Raw genomic sequence first — 15,392 nt, forward strand, 5'->3', positions numbered from 1 at the left:
GGCGGCCAAGCAGTGGGTGCCTGGGACTGGGCGGGCACCAACATGGGGAGAGGGGAAGGGGCTATCAGGAAGCATTTAATAGACTTGATGGTTGGCTTAAAGCATTTTGTCCTGCTTGAAGAAAATACCTGGGACTGTGTAATTCATAATGAAGAGCATTTGGCTTGTGGTTCTGGAGGCGGGGAAGTCAGATCAAGGGGCCACACGTGGGGAGGGTGACCACGTACTCAGCATCAATCCTCGCACAAGGGTGGAGCCCTCGCCTTCCATCCTGCCCCAACACTGGCATCCTGGGCAGCAGGCTTCCAACCTGTGCTTTCTGGAGAGACATCAAGCCCCTGAGAGACTCACTGCACCTGCCCTGGAGAAGGGGAATCACGCCCCTGTTGATCCAGTCTGCACAGGGCGTCTGAAGCTAGGAGAAGGGCCTGGAAGTCCTTCTGAAGGGCATGCTCGCAATCCAGTATCCCTGGGTGAGCAGCTGATTCTGGCTAAATCATGTCTGGGGTGGAAGGGAGGGAATTTCTAGGAGGAAAGGAAGAGGATGAGGGCAAGGGGTACTGGCAAGGGTGAAGTAGGCTAATGGATATTATCCAGATGTTCGAGGTTCATATATAAAGGCTAAAGCCTTGGTCCCCAGAATGGCAGTACTGGGAGGTGTCAGGGGCCATTAAAGGTGGGACCTTATTTGAGGTCACTAGGTCACTATGGCTGTGCTCTCAAAAGGGACTGTGGGACCCTGGTGTGTAGAGGTGTATCTGTCTCTCTCCCTCTCTTTCTCTCTCTGACATCCTCTTACCAAGATGTGCCACAATTACCCCATCACCAGAGGCCCAAACTCATTAAGGTTGTCTGATTTGGGACCTAAATTTCCAGAACCATCAGACAAAACAAACCTCTTTACTTCATAAGCAGCCTGCTTCAGGTATTTTGTTATAATAATAAAACTGACTAATTCACTATGGAGCTGCCCTCATAGGTGGTAATCAATGTAACTTCACTGCAGCCCAAAGTGGATTTCTGCAGTGATACATGGAAAAAGAGACAGTAACAACATAGAAACTTTCTCCATTCATAGCTGCCATATCTGCTCTTGCCCTTCACCAAAACCTGACAGCCCAGGTCAAACCACACCTCTTGCTTCCCGGTGCTAAGCTGCTCACACTCTGCAGCATCTTTCATTTAGTTCCTGCCAATACATCCATCCACTCAGCCTCTCATCTCCCATAAGCCATATGGCTAAGGAACATGGTTCCTTCCTTCCCAAAGTTGCTGGAAGAACATCAGGACTCAGTATGACAAGCAAACAAAGCCACATCTGACCATATACAACAGCACCTACAAACACAAATTCAGGGACAGAGAGAGGGCATTAGTCAAAGTCCCAGGGTGCACTCAGTCTGCCTCTTATGACAAGGCTCCTGAGAGAACTGCAGAGATGCTAGTGGCCACCCTGTTTATGAGCTGAAAACTAGGTAATGATCACTCAAATTCAGTCAAAATGGTGGGCTCAATTGTGCTTTTGGAAATCATCATTGTTCTGTACAAATACACACATGCACACCAAAGGTTTATCCCCTCTTATATAGGCATGAAAAATTCAAACATTGTAAGTACCAATTCATGTTCTTAGTCATGAATGATGAAATCCCATAGGAATATCCCTTCTGTGATAATGCTAGATTGAGTGTGAAACTCAAGGAGGGCTGCAGAAAGCCAAGCAGGAAGTGCCCTCTATTACTAATAGCCAAGTAACTAAACAGGCTAAAACTGCATTGGTTTTTTTTTTTTTTTTTTTTTTTTTTTTTTTTTTTTTTTTTGAGCAGCGGGTACCAAGGATTGAATTCAGGGGCACTGGACCACTGACCTACATCCCCAGCCCTATTTTTTATTTTATTTAGATACAAGGTTTCACTGAGTTGCTTAGTGCCCCACTTTTGCTGAGGCTGGTTTTGAACTCGAGATCCTCCTGCCTCAGCCTCCTGAGCTGCTGGAATTATAGGCATGCACCACCATGCCCAGCTACATTGGATTTTAATTGGGTATTTTTCTCTTCAAATCTCCCCGTCTTCTAGGGCTGCAATTTAGAAGTTTGATTAAATTTAGGGAGTGTCTAAACAAATACCCCTGATGATCAAAGATCTGCACTTCAAAATGGACAACAAAAAAGATGTTATTTAACCCAGTGAAACTATGCCTTTCAAAAGCAAGCTTCGAGTCACTGCCATGATTAGAGAGTGGCCACTCTTGACCCTGTCCCCTGATCTGTCATGCTTCACATTACCTCTTCTTTGTTCTCCAGGTGTTTTTCTGCTTCTCCAGGACATCAGTATTAGCAGCACACTTGCCTTTCGTGACACTACTCACACAATCTTGGGTCTGTGTGACCCTGGCCTCAGCTAAGGGTCCTCACACAGGGAAGTACAGGACACTCACCCCACTTTCAACATCAGGTATATTAATTAGAAACTTTTAATTCAATTGTCTGATTCCTTGGAACAAAGCAAATTTTTTTAAAAAATTTAGATTATTCTGATTGTCTCATAGGAAAACATGGACATGAGATAAATTGAAGGTCAGGACAGGGGGTGAGACAGTGAATATAAATTAAGTGATTAGTTGCCTCGCCTTTTAAAAATGACAGCAAGTGGTTTATTGTTCCTGGAATTGGTTCTGCAAAAGTCAAAAGCTACAGAACTGTATGGCATAGCAGGAAAAGGGTATGTCATGATGCAAACATTCTTATCTGCTCTTGATTGTTCTCTGATATTTTACTGCAGGTATACAACCTTAATGCTGAATAAATGCATGTGGAATCCCTCAGTGAATGTGCATAGAACACCCCAACTTTTCTCGAAGTCCTTTGAGAGGAAGCCTCTTGAACTTTTTATGACTACTTTCCTCCTGCCCTAGAAGGCAAGGCATATAACAGGTATTCAACGAATGCTCCTTGACTGGTTTCTTATCTTCGCCATGGTGTGGGAGAGCAGATACGGCAAAAAAACAAAAAGTGCTAAAACATTTTACACCGTAAATGATCAGTTGAGAAATTAAGGCTGTGGAAAAAAATATTGCACAAGTATAAAATCACCCTGTTAAAGAAAAAAAAAAAAATTGTGTGTGTGAAGACTATTGGGTTTTAAATGCCCTCTGCTCACATTTGCCAAACATTAAACATTTTCTAAAATCAAGGTTACTCAATCAGCCTTCTTTGTCTCCCCATTAACACAATATAAGGACACCAGTCTTCGAATGTGAGAGGTCTTTTTCCTTTCCTTTTCTTTTTAACCCCTTGAACATAATCCACTTAAGTTTCCATCCCTGAAGTGCTTCCCAAACGGGGCGGAGGGATAACGCTCTGGGAAGCCTTTACAGGGGCACTTAAGCAAAACTCCGTTCTCCACATGGACTATTTAGGAGCCTCTTGGTTTCCTTGGGAGACCCAAGGCCTCCCTCGCTCTTCACACGCTGTGAATAGGAGGCCGGGGTGGAGAGATTCTCTAAGGCGATCCAGGGAGGCGCTAGCCATGGTCCTGACCTCGGAGCTCAGGACGAGAGCGCAGAGGGCGCCCGAGGAGGTGTGACCACAAGTAGCCGTCGGAGCCCCTGCCCCTCCCGACCCCCGGGGAGTCCGCCGGCCTTCACGCCAACCCTCCGCTGCGCGCTCCGAGCTGCATCAAAAAAGGGTGGGGCACCCAGCCACAGCTGCAAACGGAAGCCGCCCGGGAGGATTTAAGAAGAATGGAACCATAGTCACCCCAACCCCCATGTGACACCCCCAGCCCGGGATCGACCTGTCCTTTATGCCCACTCCCTACCTCCCAGGCCCAGGAGGCGCGGCAGCCTTTGTGGGCGCATAGCCGCCCACCGCCTCGCCTCGCCTCGCCTCGCCGCACCCTGCGCGCAGAAGGGGCGGGCAGGGTGGGGTACGCGTGCAGATGCGGGAGGCAGTATTCAGGGCGGGTCGCGAAGGCGGGCACGCTGGGCGCTCGGTTCTCCGCCGAGGTGGAAGGGGGCGAAGGAGGGGCGATCCCGCGCCCGTCTCCGTCTCCACCCCCAACCCCCATACCAACCTGGTCGTAGATGTTCTGCAGGGCTTCCTTGCCCGAGGCCCGCCGGATCTCCACCTTCCGGCCGGATTCAACAGATGGCTCCCCGCCGGCACGCCGGCCCTGACGGGAGTACGGCGGCTGCGAGTCGGGGCCCAAGTGGGCGACGTCCCGCTGCTGAGCCACCACCTGCCCCGAGCCCCGGCCCACCGACAACGAGTCGAAATCGATGGTCTTATTCTCCGAGGACCCTTCCACCGGGCAGAACATGCCACAGAATTTCTGCCGGGGCTTGGGGCTGCCCGAGCCCAGGTTTTTAAAAAAGGCAGGGACCTCTTCGTCCTCTGCTGCCTTCCCTGACTGCTTCCTCTCGGCCATGGCGCGGGGACGCGGGGAGGGTCCTCTCCGTCAGTCAGTCCGTCCGTCTGCGGGTCCCTAAGTCTCCCTCTCCGTGTGCACAAACCGCTAGCTGCTGCCGGGGCTGCCGCTCTCTGCCTACCGCAAGGTGTACAGAAAGGAAGGAGGGCTGGCGAGCAGGCGACCCACCCCTCCGGTCCCTCCCCCTGACCCCGCTTTCTCCCCTCCCTGCCCACGCCCCCCGCAGCCGCCTCGCGAGCTCAGGCGAGCGGCAAAGTTGGGTCTGGGAGGGCGGCCGCTGCGGCAGCCGGAGCCCGGAGACTGCCAGTTCCCGGCAGCGCGGGGAGGAGCCAGGCGCGGGCGGGGCGGGGCGCGGCGGGAGCGAGCGAGCGCGGGAGGGCGGGGAGGAGAGGGAGGGAGGGGAGGGGAGGGGAGGGCGGCGCGCCCGGAGACTCGCGCTCCGGAAGTGAAGCGGCCAGACCACCAGCTAATGGATGCGTGCTGGAAGGCCTGCTGACCGCTCTCGGCGCCTGGGTAAGTGTGGGTCGGGTACACGGGGCGAGGACCCAAGGGCGCAGCCCCTGGCCCATCTCCCTCACCTACAGGCCCGGGCCCCTCTCTTTCACTGCATTGCGGAGGTGGGCCAGGGGCGAGGGCGCATCAAGGATGGGGCTCCCGCCCCCTTACCCGAGGTGCCAACTGATGGATGGGGAAGGGGGTCAAGCTGGCAGCGCCAGGACATTGAGATGGGCAAGGTGCAGTGCCAGTAGCGGGGACAAGAGGGGACCTGCGGATGCGCAAGACACCAAAGCTTCAGTGTACCTACGCACTTAGGCAGGGTACAGGGGGCAGAGTGAAACCAGGGGTTCTAGTTGTGCATCCACAGTGATGGGGGGGGGGGTGGAAAACATGGAGGGGAGTAATGCGGAGGGGCATGGCAAATGGGAGCGGGAATAGAGAGAGACTGCGTGTGGGAAGGTAACCGAAGTGCGGTCTGTGAATTCGCCACGATAGAACCTCTGTATCACCCGATGGTACCACGTACCGCATCTACGCCACTGCCCCAAGAAAGGTCCAAGAGAGTGGTGATCTGGTACCTTCTCCACCACTAACAACAATAAAAAGGTGGGGGATAAGCAGAATGCAACCCATTCCCTAAATGGCTTTCAGGACTTCCGGGGGTAAACCAACTAGTTGCTGCATCCCTGCACCAGTAGCGCACTGCGCCAGAGCCACGGGGCTTCCCAGGTTGCCTTACGCGGCTGCCAGGGGCCTTACCTGCGAGCAGGCACGCAAGTCGCGTGGGCATGACGCGTGAGCAGTAGGTGATAGGGTGCCGTTGGGGAGGGAGCGTGGTGAATTGTGTGGGGCCAACCTGGGAAGAAGGTAGGGACTTAGTAGGTATTTGCAGATTATCCATCGATAGCTGCGAGGTTGATGGATGTCTGCTGGACATTTTGTTTGCGTTGTGACCGCTTCTGCGGGGTCTTCTTGCTTATTCATCTTCATGTCCTTCCTGCTAGCAGTGCCTGCCTCTGGTGGGTTCCAGCCCCACCTCTCCGCCTCTCTCCATGGTGGCGAAAGCCTGCAGAAACGATGCCGGTCCTTCGGTAGCTCTGGAGGAAGGTCTGAGCATGCTCAGTAACCTGGGTGGATTTGGGCTAAGAAAGGCAGTTTACCACAGAGCGTTGTGTAAGGCAGTGTGACCAAGAATTCTGTCACGTTGTCAGCCCTTGTCGCCTTTCCCAGTTATGAGGGACCGCTCGATGCGTGGAGTTAAATATGGAGAGCATGCAGCCACAGTTTGAAGATCGGTAATCTTAGAATGAGAAGTCAGAGGACAGAGAATCTATAGCAGTGGTGGACCAGGTATCTGGGACTTAGTGACTTCTCGTTTGAATAAAGAGAATTTGTGTAAATTACATCATTTCCTACAGCCTACGGGGATGACCGCTCTCCAAGTTAAGAAATGGGTTTTGAGAGCTTGAGGCACTGTACCCAAGATCAGAATCTGATTAAACAGTCCAGTTTCAGTGGGGGGTCTTCTCTTAGAAGCCTTCTCTTGGTTCCTTTCCCACGTTGTCCTGTGGGCCCCCTTAATGTGAGAGAAATATGGAGATCTTACATATTTTGCCAGGCACAGTGGCATACATCTGTAATCCCAGTGACTCTGGAGGCTGAAGCAGGAAGATGACATATTCAAGGCCAGCCTCCCCAACTTAGCAAGACCCCGTGTCAAAATAAAACAGGATCGGGGAGATAAAACACCCCTGGGTTCAGTCGCAGTCCAATTGCATCTTTTCATTGAAGGTCACGTTGCAATTGGGGATCCTGTCACGAGAAAGAGCCCTCCAGAGGTGATCTGACTTTATCATGACAGTTTTTCTACAGGCCTGTGTTTTAGTCAGCTTTTTGTCACCAAAAGACCTGACAAGAACAACAGAGGGAGAGAAAGTTTATTTGGGGCTCATGGTTTCAGAGGCTCAGTCCATAAATGACCAACTCCACAGCTCTGGGCCCAAGGCGAAGCAGAGCATGAAGGCAGGAGAGAGATAGAGATAGAGATAGAGATAGAGATAGAGATAGAGATAGAGATAGAGATAGAGATAGAGATAGAGATGGAGATAGAGAAGGAGATAGAGAAGGAGATAGAAATAGAGAGGAAGAGAGAGAAGGCGCTCTAGCTCTGCTCACCAGGGCTAAACCTCAAAGGCAGACACCCATGACCCACCTCTTCCAGCCATACCTGACAGTTACCTCCCAGTTAATCCATCAATGGATAAGTGTTAAGACTCATAACTCAATCTTTTCACCTCTAAACATTCTTGCATTGTCTCACACTTGAGCTTTGCGGGGTGGGGGCACCATATATCCAGACTATAAGAGCATAGGAGGTGTTTCTTCCTGGGCATTCACAGTGTCTTTTTACATACCAGCTTTCCTCTAGATACTCCAGTGGGGAGGAAAGTCATCCCATATTTTAGAAGGAAAACTCAGGCCTTGTCAGCAGTCCCAGCTCCCTGGAGCTTCCAGGCAGTTTTTGGGCAACATTTTGTCCTGGCTCTCTGGTACTATGGTGCGACCTTCAGCAACTCCCAGAAGAATTTTGGAACTGCTCCTGCTCGAGCAGATGCTACCAGAGCTGTAAACTGGCATCTGTGGCATATGAACTCAGTTTGGATTGATGGAGATTTTCAGGCCAAGGGGGAAATGGTCGTAGCCCCGGCACACCCTCCACGTCACTGCGGGGTATGTCAGCAGTGGCATTTGGTCAACAGTGGAATGCATATGCTGCTGTGTTCCCAGGAGATTCCATGGCCATGACTTTCATCAAAGTTTGTCTAAGCGCAGGATGTGGCCTCAGGCGTTTCACAGAAGTTACCCAGTCACAGCTGGGTGCAGTGGCGCAGGTCTGTAATCCCAGCAACTCCGGAGGCTAAGGAAGAAGGGTTTCAAGTTCAAGGACCCCTGGACAACTTAGGGAGACCTGTCTCAAAATAACAAAGGGCTGGTGATGTAGTGTAACTCAGTGGAAAGCACTCCTGGGTTCAACCCCCAGTATGTAAAAGAAAAAAAACTTACCCTCAGGATTGTAGTAGGGACTTCTCCCTGTTATACTGGCCCATCTCCCAGGCTCTCCAGACATACTTCTTGATGGATGATGTGCTTCGCAGCTCTCCTTTCTCTCAAATGACAGGTTCAAGTCACGATGCTAGGTAGAAAGTTTTGTATTAGTGACTTACCATCCATAGCCAAAGGAACACCCCCTTTGTGCCTCTGTAAAAACTCACTAGACCTAAAAGGGGATTATTTCAAATTCCAAATTTAACTTATTTGGCCTTGAGATTTTATTTTTCTAATTGTTATATCTATATTAACTTATTTTTAAATGTTTGAGTAATTCTCAATTGAATATCTTTTGTTCTTGGTACTGGGTTTTGAACTCAGGGGAACATCACCACTGACTTACATCCCCAGTCCTTTTTATTTTTTTATCTTGAAACAGTCTCGCTAAAATGCTGAGGGCCTGGCTGAATTTATGAGCCTTGCCTTGAACTTTCAATCCTCCTGCTGCAGCCTCCTGAGTTTCTGGAATTATAGGCGTGCACCAGCACACCCAACTCAGATTCTTTTCTGTCCAAGACATGAAGTATTTCCATCTTGTTTAGGAAATTTAGTTAAATTTTGAAGGATAGTCATATTTTTTTCATCCTTCTCTACTGGATCATCATATTAATCAGAAAAATGAACTTACACTCCATTTATGTATGATCTATCAAAATGTGTAAATGCATTCTATTGTCATGTACGACTAAAACAAAAAAATTTTTGAAAAAAAATTAAAGTGCATCAGTCTTCATCACTGGATAGTAAGCATAAAAGTATGTTATTCTTATTTGTGTGTAACAGGACAGCTTGGCTGAGCTGAAGCTAAGACTCACACACCATTGTGTGGAGGAGGATGACATTGTCCTATAATAGAAGCTGAATATATAAGCTCCTTGACTCTCACGGAACATTCTGGAATGCACAAACAGGTATCCAGCTGCATCTTATTTCATCTTTCAAATGGCAAAGGTTGAGGTTTTTTAAGGTTTTTTTTTTTAATTATTTATTTGTTTTTTGGGGTTTTTTTAGTGCTGGGCATTGAACCCAGGGCCTCATGCGTGCTAGGTGTTTTAGTCAGTTTTTTCTCTGCTATAACCAAAAGACCTGAGAAGAGCAGTTTTAGAGGAGAAAAAGTTTATTTAGTGCTCTCAGTTTCAGAATTCTCAGTCCATAGATAGCAGGCTCCATTGCTGTGGGCCCAAGGTGAGGCAGAACATCATGGTGCATGAATGAAAGCAGCTTAGGACATGGCCACCAGGAAGCAGAGAGGTCTGCACTCACCAAGGACAGAATATAAACCCCAAAGGCATTCCCCCAGCAATCTGACTGCTGGAGACACACCCTTCCTGCTTACAGTGACCACCCAGCTAATCCCTTCAAGTGGATTACTGCGCTCATTAGGTTAAGGCTGCCACAACCTGATCATTTCCCCTCTAAACTTCCTTGCATTGTGTCACACATCAGCTTTGGGGGGACGCTTCCCATCTAAACCATAACCCAGGGCAGACGTTGTACCATGGAGCTGCAGCCCCAGCTCGTGGCAGAGAGCTTGAATCCTGCCTGCAGGGGAGACCTATGACATAAATCAACATGTCTGCTAGTCGTCTGGGGTAGGGGGACTCAATTGCAGTGGATCCACAAGAGGGGACAAGTCACAGTAAGCAATGAAGGGGTGTGATAGAATGAGCCAGACACCAGTGCAGTGTAAGAGCCTCCCTTCTACCCCCAGTTTATTCCAAACTGGAGTAGGGATGCTTCCTGGGCTGTGATAAAAACGAGCATTGTTTCACCAGGATTCCAAGCCACCCTGCTGTGACAGTCTCTCCAGGAGTCCTGGGTACTAGAGAACTAGACGTTTCCCCACCAACTGGAGAGAGGAGAAGCATCGGAAACCAGGACACAGTGGGGAAAGCAGCTCTTCCAGGTGCCTCCACGGTCATCAGAGGAGGGTCAGTGCCACCTGGCTGCCGAAGTCCAGGAGGGGACAGCAGCAAGAGGACTGTAGAGCCAGAGGCAGTGGTACTGCCTTGGGGTAGGTCCGCAGACACAAGGGGAGTGCAGGCTATTGGTCCTGCTCGAAGATTTTGAGACTGTGCGTGGGGAGGCCTTCGGGTGGGTTCTGAGTTTAGAGCGGCGTCACCCCTAAGGCTGTGCATACCCCCAGCTCTGGTTGCTACCTGTAGAGTGAGTGGGTCAGTTTTGGGGACAATGGCAGTGGCACTGTTGGAGGACTGGTGCAGGATCGTGAATGTGGAAGACCAGAAGTCGCTGATGGTGACGGGCATACCAGTGGACTGTGATGAGGCTGAGATCCAGGCGATCCTGCAGGAGAATTTAAAGTCTCTGGGCAGGTATAGATTGCTTGGCAAGATATTCCAGAAGCAGGAGAATGCCAATGCCATCTTACTAGAGCTTATGGAGGATGTTGATGTCTCGGTGATCCCCAGTGAGATTCAGGGAAAGGGGGGTGTCTGGAAGGTGATCTTTAAGACCCCTAACCAGGACACTGAATTTCTTGAAAGACTGAACCTCTTTCTAGAAAAAGAGGGGCAGACAGTCTCAGGTATGTTCCGAGCTCTTGGGCATGATGGGGTATCTCCGGCCACAGTACCCTGTGTATCTCCAGAGGTACTGGCCCATCTGTTGGGACAGGCAATGGCAAATGTCCCTCAGCCCCTGCTGCCCATGAGATACAGGAAGCTGAGAGTGTTCTCAGGGAGTGCCACACCAGCCCCAGAGGAGGAACCATTTGAGGTCTGGTTGGAGCAGGCCACTGAGATAGTCAAAGAGTGGCCCATCTCAGAGGCAGAGAAGAAGAGGTGGCTGGTTGAGAGCCTGCGGGGCCCTGCCCTGGACCTCATGCACATAGTACAGGCTGACAATCCAGCCATCAGTGTGGAAGAGTGTCTGGAGGCCTTCAAACAGGTGTTTGGGAACCTGGAAAGCCGCAGGACCTCCCAGGTAAGATATCTGAAGACCTTCCAGGAGGAAGGGGAGAAAGTCTCAGCCTATGTGTTACGGCTGGAAACCCTGCTCCGGAGAGCTGTGGAGAAGCGGGCCATCCCCAGAAATATTGTGGACCAGGTTCGCCTGGAACAGGTCATGGCTGGGGCCAACCTCGGAGAGGTTCTCTGGTGTCGGCTTAGGGAGCTCAAGGATCAGGGCCCGCTTCCCAACTTCCTGGAGTTGATGAAGGTAGTTCGGGAAGAAGAGGAGGAAGAGGCCTCCTTTGAACATGAGAATATCCCTGGGCGTGCTGGTGCCCGCTTGTAACCCCAGGAATTGGGAGGCTGAGGCAGGAGGATCCCAAGTTTGAGGAGAGCCTCAGCAACTTATTGAGGCCCTCAGCAACTTAGCAAGACCCTGTCTCAAATTTTAAAATACAAAAAGGTCTGGGGATATAGCTCAGTGGCAAAGTTCCCCTGGATATTCAGTCCCCAGTACCAAAAAAAAAAAAAAAAGAAAAAGAAAAAAAGAAAGAAAATGAGAATATTGAAGATCCAGAGGGAGGGAATGGCTGTGGACACTTGGCTAATGAGGAAGAGGACTATCAACCAGCTGCTAAGAGTACTGCCAGACAATGGGCCTGGGGCATTTGTTTGATTCAACTTAGACCCTTACAATAGTTTCTTTAGTGTATAGGATTGAAATCAAGGTATTACAACCAAGTCTTGATTTTTCTTTCTGGAAAAAAAAAAAAAAATGCTTGGAGTTTCTTAAACCCGAAGTAAATTGTTAATAAACAAAAGATTAAATTCCAAATATTAGAGAGTGAGACTTAAGACATCCAGAACACCCAGACTTCTGGTTTCCTTTAAATACCCCAAATAGACCCATTACCTATACCGTAGAAGAAAGGATTGATGTTAAGAAAGAAAATAGCTTTTGTAATAAGTTAGAAAGTATAATAAGTTAGAAAGTCATAAAGTGATTGGCTTATCCAGAATCTCCTTGTCAACTCAGCCAGTTCTTGCTGAGTCCCTAGCATGGAGGGATACCCTCCAGCCACTGCCTACAGTTAAGCAGCTACAAACCTGCAAGATGGGCTGTGCCTTCAGGAAGTTTCCAACAGCAAGTTGTTGGTGTAGACAGGTGGAAGCAAAATAACCACATTAGCAGATGAATCCATGGCCTTAACAGGAGGGCCGTGGGTCGTGGTGAGATGAAAGGTCATCTCCACCTGTAGTTTTCTTTCTTCTCTTTCCTGGGAAGTGTCCCTCCTGCCTCTGTGCTAGGTGCCATGTGAGACCCTGAAGACAGATGACTTGGCCCCACCCCTGTTTTCAAGAGGTCCACAACCAGAGAGATGGCCTCAAAGAGGGGGTGGATTCCAGGGGAGAATGCACAGGAGAGGGCACACACAGGGCATTGGGGTGTAGGAATCAGGCCGTCTGGAGAAGGGGTTTAGTGGCCATCAAGGGTAGAGAGGAGAAGGAAGGCCCTCCCCTTTATTGAGGGCCGCACCATGCCAGGCGTTTCATATGCATCTGACGTGTGCAGCAACCCTGCCTCTTTCTAGGGGTTTTAAATTTTATTCTTTATAAAAATTACCTGAAGCTCAGATGGGTTAAGTGGTCTCCTCAACCCCCAAATGCTAAGAAGTGGCACAGCCTAGACAGAAGCCCAGGACTTCCCACCTTGAACTAATCCACTCTCCACCATCTTAGTGGATTTCAAATCGTGTCCTCAAAGTTCCGCAGAAAGTTTTCAGCAGGCCCATCTTGGACTCTGTGATACACCTAGTAACTGTGTAAATATCTAGTAAATAACAGGTAAACTCAAATGTGTCAAAAGCCAACACGGCAACGTTCACCCTTAGGTTTGCTTTTGTTTGACTCCTTTTGTGCAGAACTTGGAATAAAGCCTCCCTGCTGGTATCCGTGCACACATCCAAACTTCCTTAAATTACTCATAGACCTGAAAAACTGTAGCACTTCGTGAGTGTGTGCCTCTGACCCACACATGCCAAGTCAAGTGTGCTAGGACAGCATAGATGAGCGACATTTAGTTACATGCTCTAACACACTTGATTCACAGCCTTATGGTGCATCCTGTAAACAAGTTGCTTAGCTTCTGTGAACATCTGTTTCCTTGTGAAAATGGGAAGATTCTAGTACAAGGGCTGTTATTAGGAGCAAATGACATAATACCTTTTCAGCACTCTTGATGTCTGGAACTTAGAAAACCCTTGAGCTCTTGGGATCTTCGTGATACTTATTGTCAGCTCAATGCATGCTTTCCTTATTCCTCTAGTTGTCCAGGAACAAGTAAAGATATAATCTTCCAGGCCAGATGTGATACCTTTGCATTAGGACCACTTCAGCAATTCTTGAAAATGTGTGAGTGCTTGTCTTTTATACTTGTGATAAATATTCCAGCTGTTGTTGACAATTATTAGTGACCTAACTTTGAGACAATTTATTCTTTGATTGTGAGTTAGCTTAACTGAAGACTATCCTGAGATTGTAAGAACAGTTTTATAAAAGGTGCCATTTGTGATCATTTCTCTTTCTAAAGTATTTCTCTCAGTACTGTACAACCAGTGATGTGAGAGTAATCCATTAACCCTGGCTTAATGTGATTTTGTATTTATGAAAATGGCCTCATTGTCATTTATTGACAGTCTACAAAGTAAAGTGTTACCAATGTGAAATTATAAAATAAATCTATGCTAATAAAAGCCTAACTTGTTGTTTTTTGTTTTTTTTTCTGATTCCTATGTTGTGGTCTATATGAGATACTGTTTCAGAAGGAACTTCATTACTAAAAAAAAAAAAAAAAAAACCTGAGAGAATTGTTTAGAAAATCAAGCTAAAGCCAAAAGATCTCGAGCTCTAGGCAAGAAAAACGGAGAGCAGAGTGCTGGAATAAGAATACTTGGACTGTGTCTCCAGGGATGGGAGAGAGCTCAGCCTACCCATCATTGATTTCCACTTTCAATACAGAGGAGCAGATGGAGGCCACCCCCTCTGAGACCATCGTCTCATTTGCTTAGGACACTAACTGCCCAGATAAATTCCCCTGCCTCTGTTCTGCCAAGGGTAAAATGACCTAAAGGTAGAATCTTGCATTATGGGCTAAAGTCAACTTTTCCTATAGATGTGTAGGGGGAATTTCCTCTTACCTGTGGGCATATTGAAATTGCTTTGCTCTTGTCTAAAGTGCAACAGGGGAGCATTCCTCATTGGGCCATGCACACTGCAGACCAGTCCACTAAAGATGGGTGTCCTGAAGGATGCCCAAACTCACCTTATACTTCCCAGGTCTCCAGTCCTGACCCTTGGCCACTGGGCTCTCCAGGATCTGTATACCACTATAGAAGATCAGATTCCAGTAGGGTCTCTGGTGTAAACTATGGGCCAGGCCATCAGCCTCAGGCCTTAGTGTCACCCACCTAATACTGTCCATCCTGAATGCAGACTCTCAGCAGGTCTCTCCTTTACTCTCATTTCAAGGTCTGCTGTGCCTCCAACGTGCCCCTGGGCGTTCCATCGTGTCCTAGACAAGCCAGCTGAGTGTTCACTGCATCCCTGCCACTACATTTCTTATCTAACTCCAGTGTTCCTCCCAGTGCTGTGCAGCCCCATGACCCCTTCATAGCAAGCTGCTCAGTCCCCCGACCCAGGAGAGATTGGAAGGTGATGGTAGGATGACTTCTGCTTATCATCATCCATTTCCACTTACATAGACCTTTGCTCCTTCCTGGCATGTACTCACCACTCTGCCCCACCACCCAGTGTGAAGTGGGCCTGACAAGCCTGGACAATGATAATGACCAAGAGCAATGACAAAGCAAGCCCATGCAGAGAAGTGTCCCCTTAGAACTGAATCTGGCTGGGTGTTATCTAAAGGGGAAAAAAAAGAAAGAGCAGGAATGAAAAGATAATATTAACTGACCAATGGAGTCCTACAAGTCTCGGGGAGCAAAGTCAGAAGCTTGAGGTTCGAAGGAGTAGAATGGGAAATGAACAGAAGTGAGGAGGATCCAAGACAAGTATTATCAAGTGGGCATCAGGTTTGTTTTATTTTATGTTCCATTAGCAAAATCCTTCCATGGTCCAAGGACCATCTCTCCCATCCCCTGTCAGGCAGGCCAGAAATCTTTGAGTTTGTTCAGGAAAGACTTAACTCATTGAGATGCTTTCTTGGAGTAGAAGATGGAGCCCACTGGACCAGAGCAGAAAGTTGTCCTGGTCTAGACCTAAATGACACCAATACTCTCTGCATCCAACTGATCCTTAACACCCAGATGGACATTTTCTTAAAATTGGGGTAACTCCAGACATGTGTGCCAAAATCAGTTTTATCAAAGGGAACAGGTGTAGGATTTCAGTCTTGCTTTCAGGACACCATCTGGAGCTGCCCATTACTTGCCTG

General features: G+C 48.7%; 1 protein-coding gene across 1 annotated transcript; it reads left to right on the forward strand.

Annotated features, from left to right (window-relative positions):
- Window positions 1-4,821: 4,821 nt before the first annotated feature.
- PNMA2 (PNMA family member 2) lies at window positions 4,822-13,701 on the forward strand. The gene is made up of 3 exons (XM_079139063.1): window positions 4,822-4,940; window positions 8,817-8,944; window positions 9,809-13,701. The coding sequence occupies exon 3, from the start codon at window positions 10,224-10,226 to the stop codon at window positions 11,286-11,288; it is 1,065 nt and encodes a 354-aa protein (XP_078995189.1). The 5' UTR covers window positions 4,822-4,940; window positions 8,817-8,944; window positions 9,809-10,223; the 3' UTR covers window positions 11,289-13,701.
- Window positions 13,702-15,392: the final 1,691 nt, after the last annotated feature.

Source organism: Sciurus vulgaris (assembly GCF_902686455.1).
Source record: "Sciurus vulgaris genome assembly, chromosome: 5".
NCBI classification, from domain to species: Eukaryota; Metazoa; Chordata; class Mammalia; order Rodentia; family Sciuridae; genus Sciurus; species Sciurus vulgaris.

What these genes read in the sequence shown, in the direction of transcription:
- PNMA2 (XM_079139063.1), top strand. Translation starts at nt 10,224, where the DNA reads ATGGCAGTGGCACTGTTGGAGGACTGGTGCAGGATCGTGAATGTGGAA.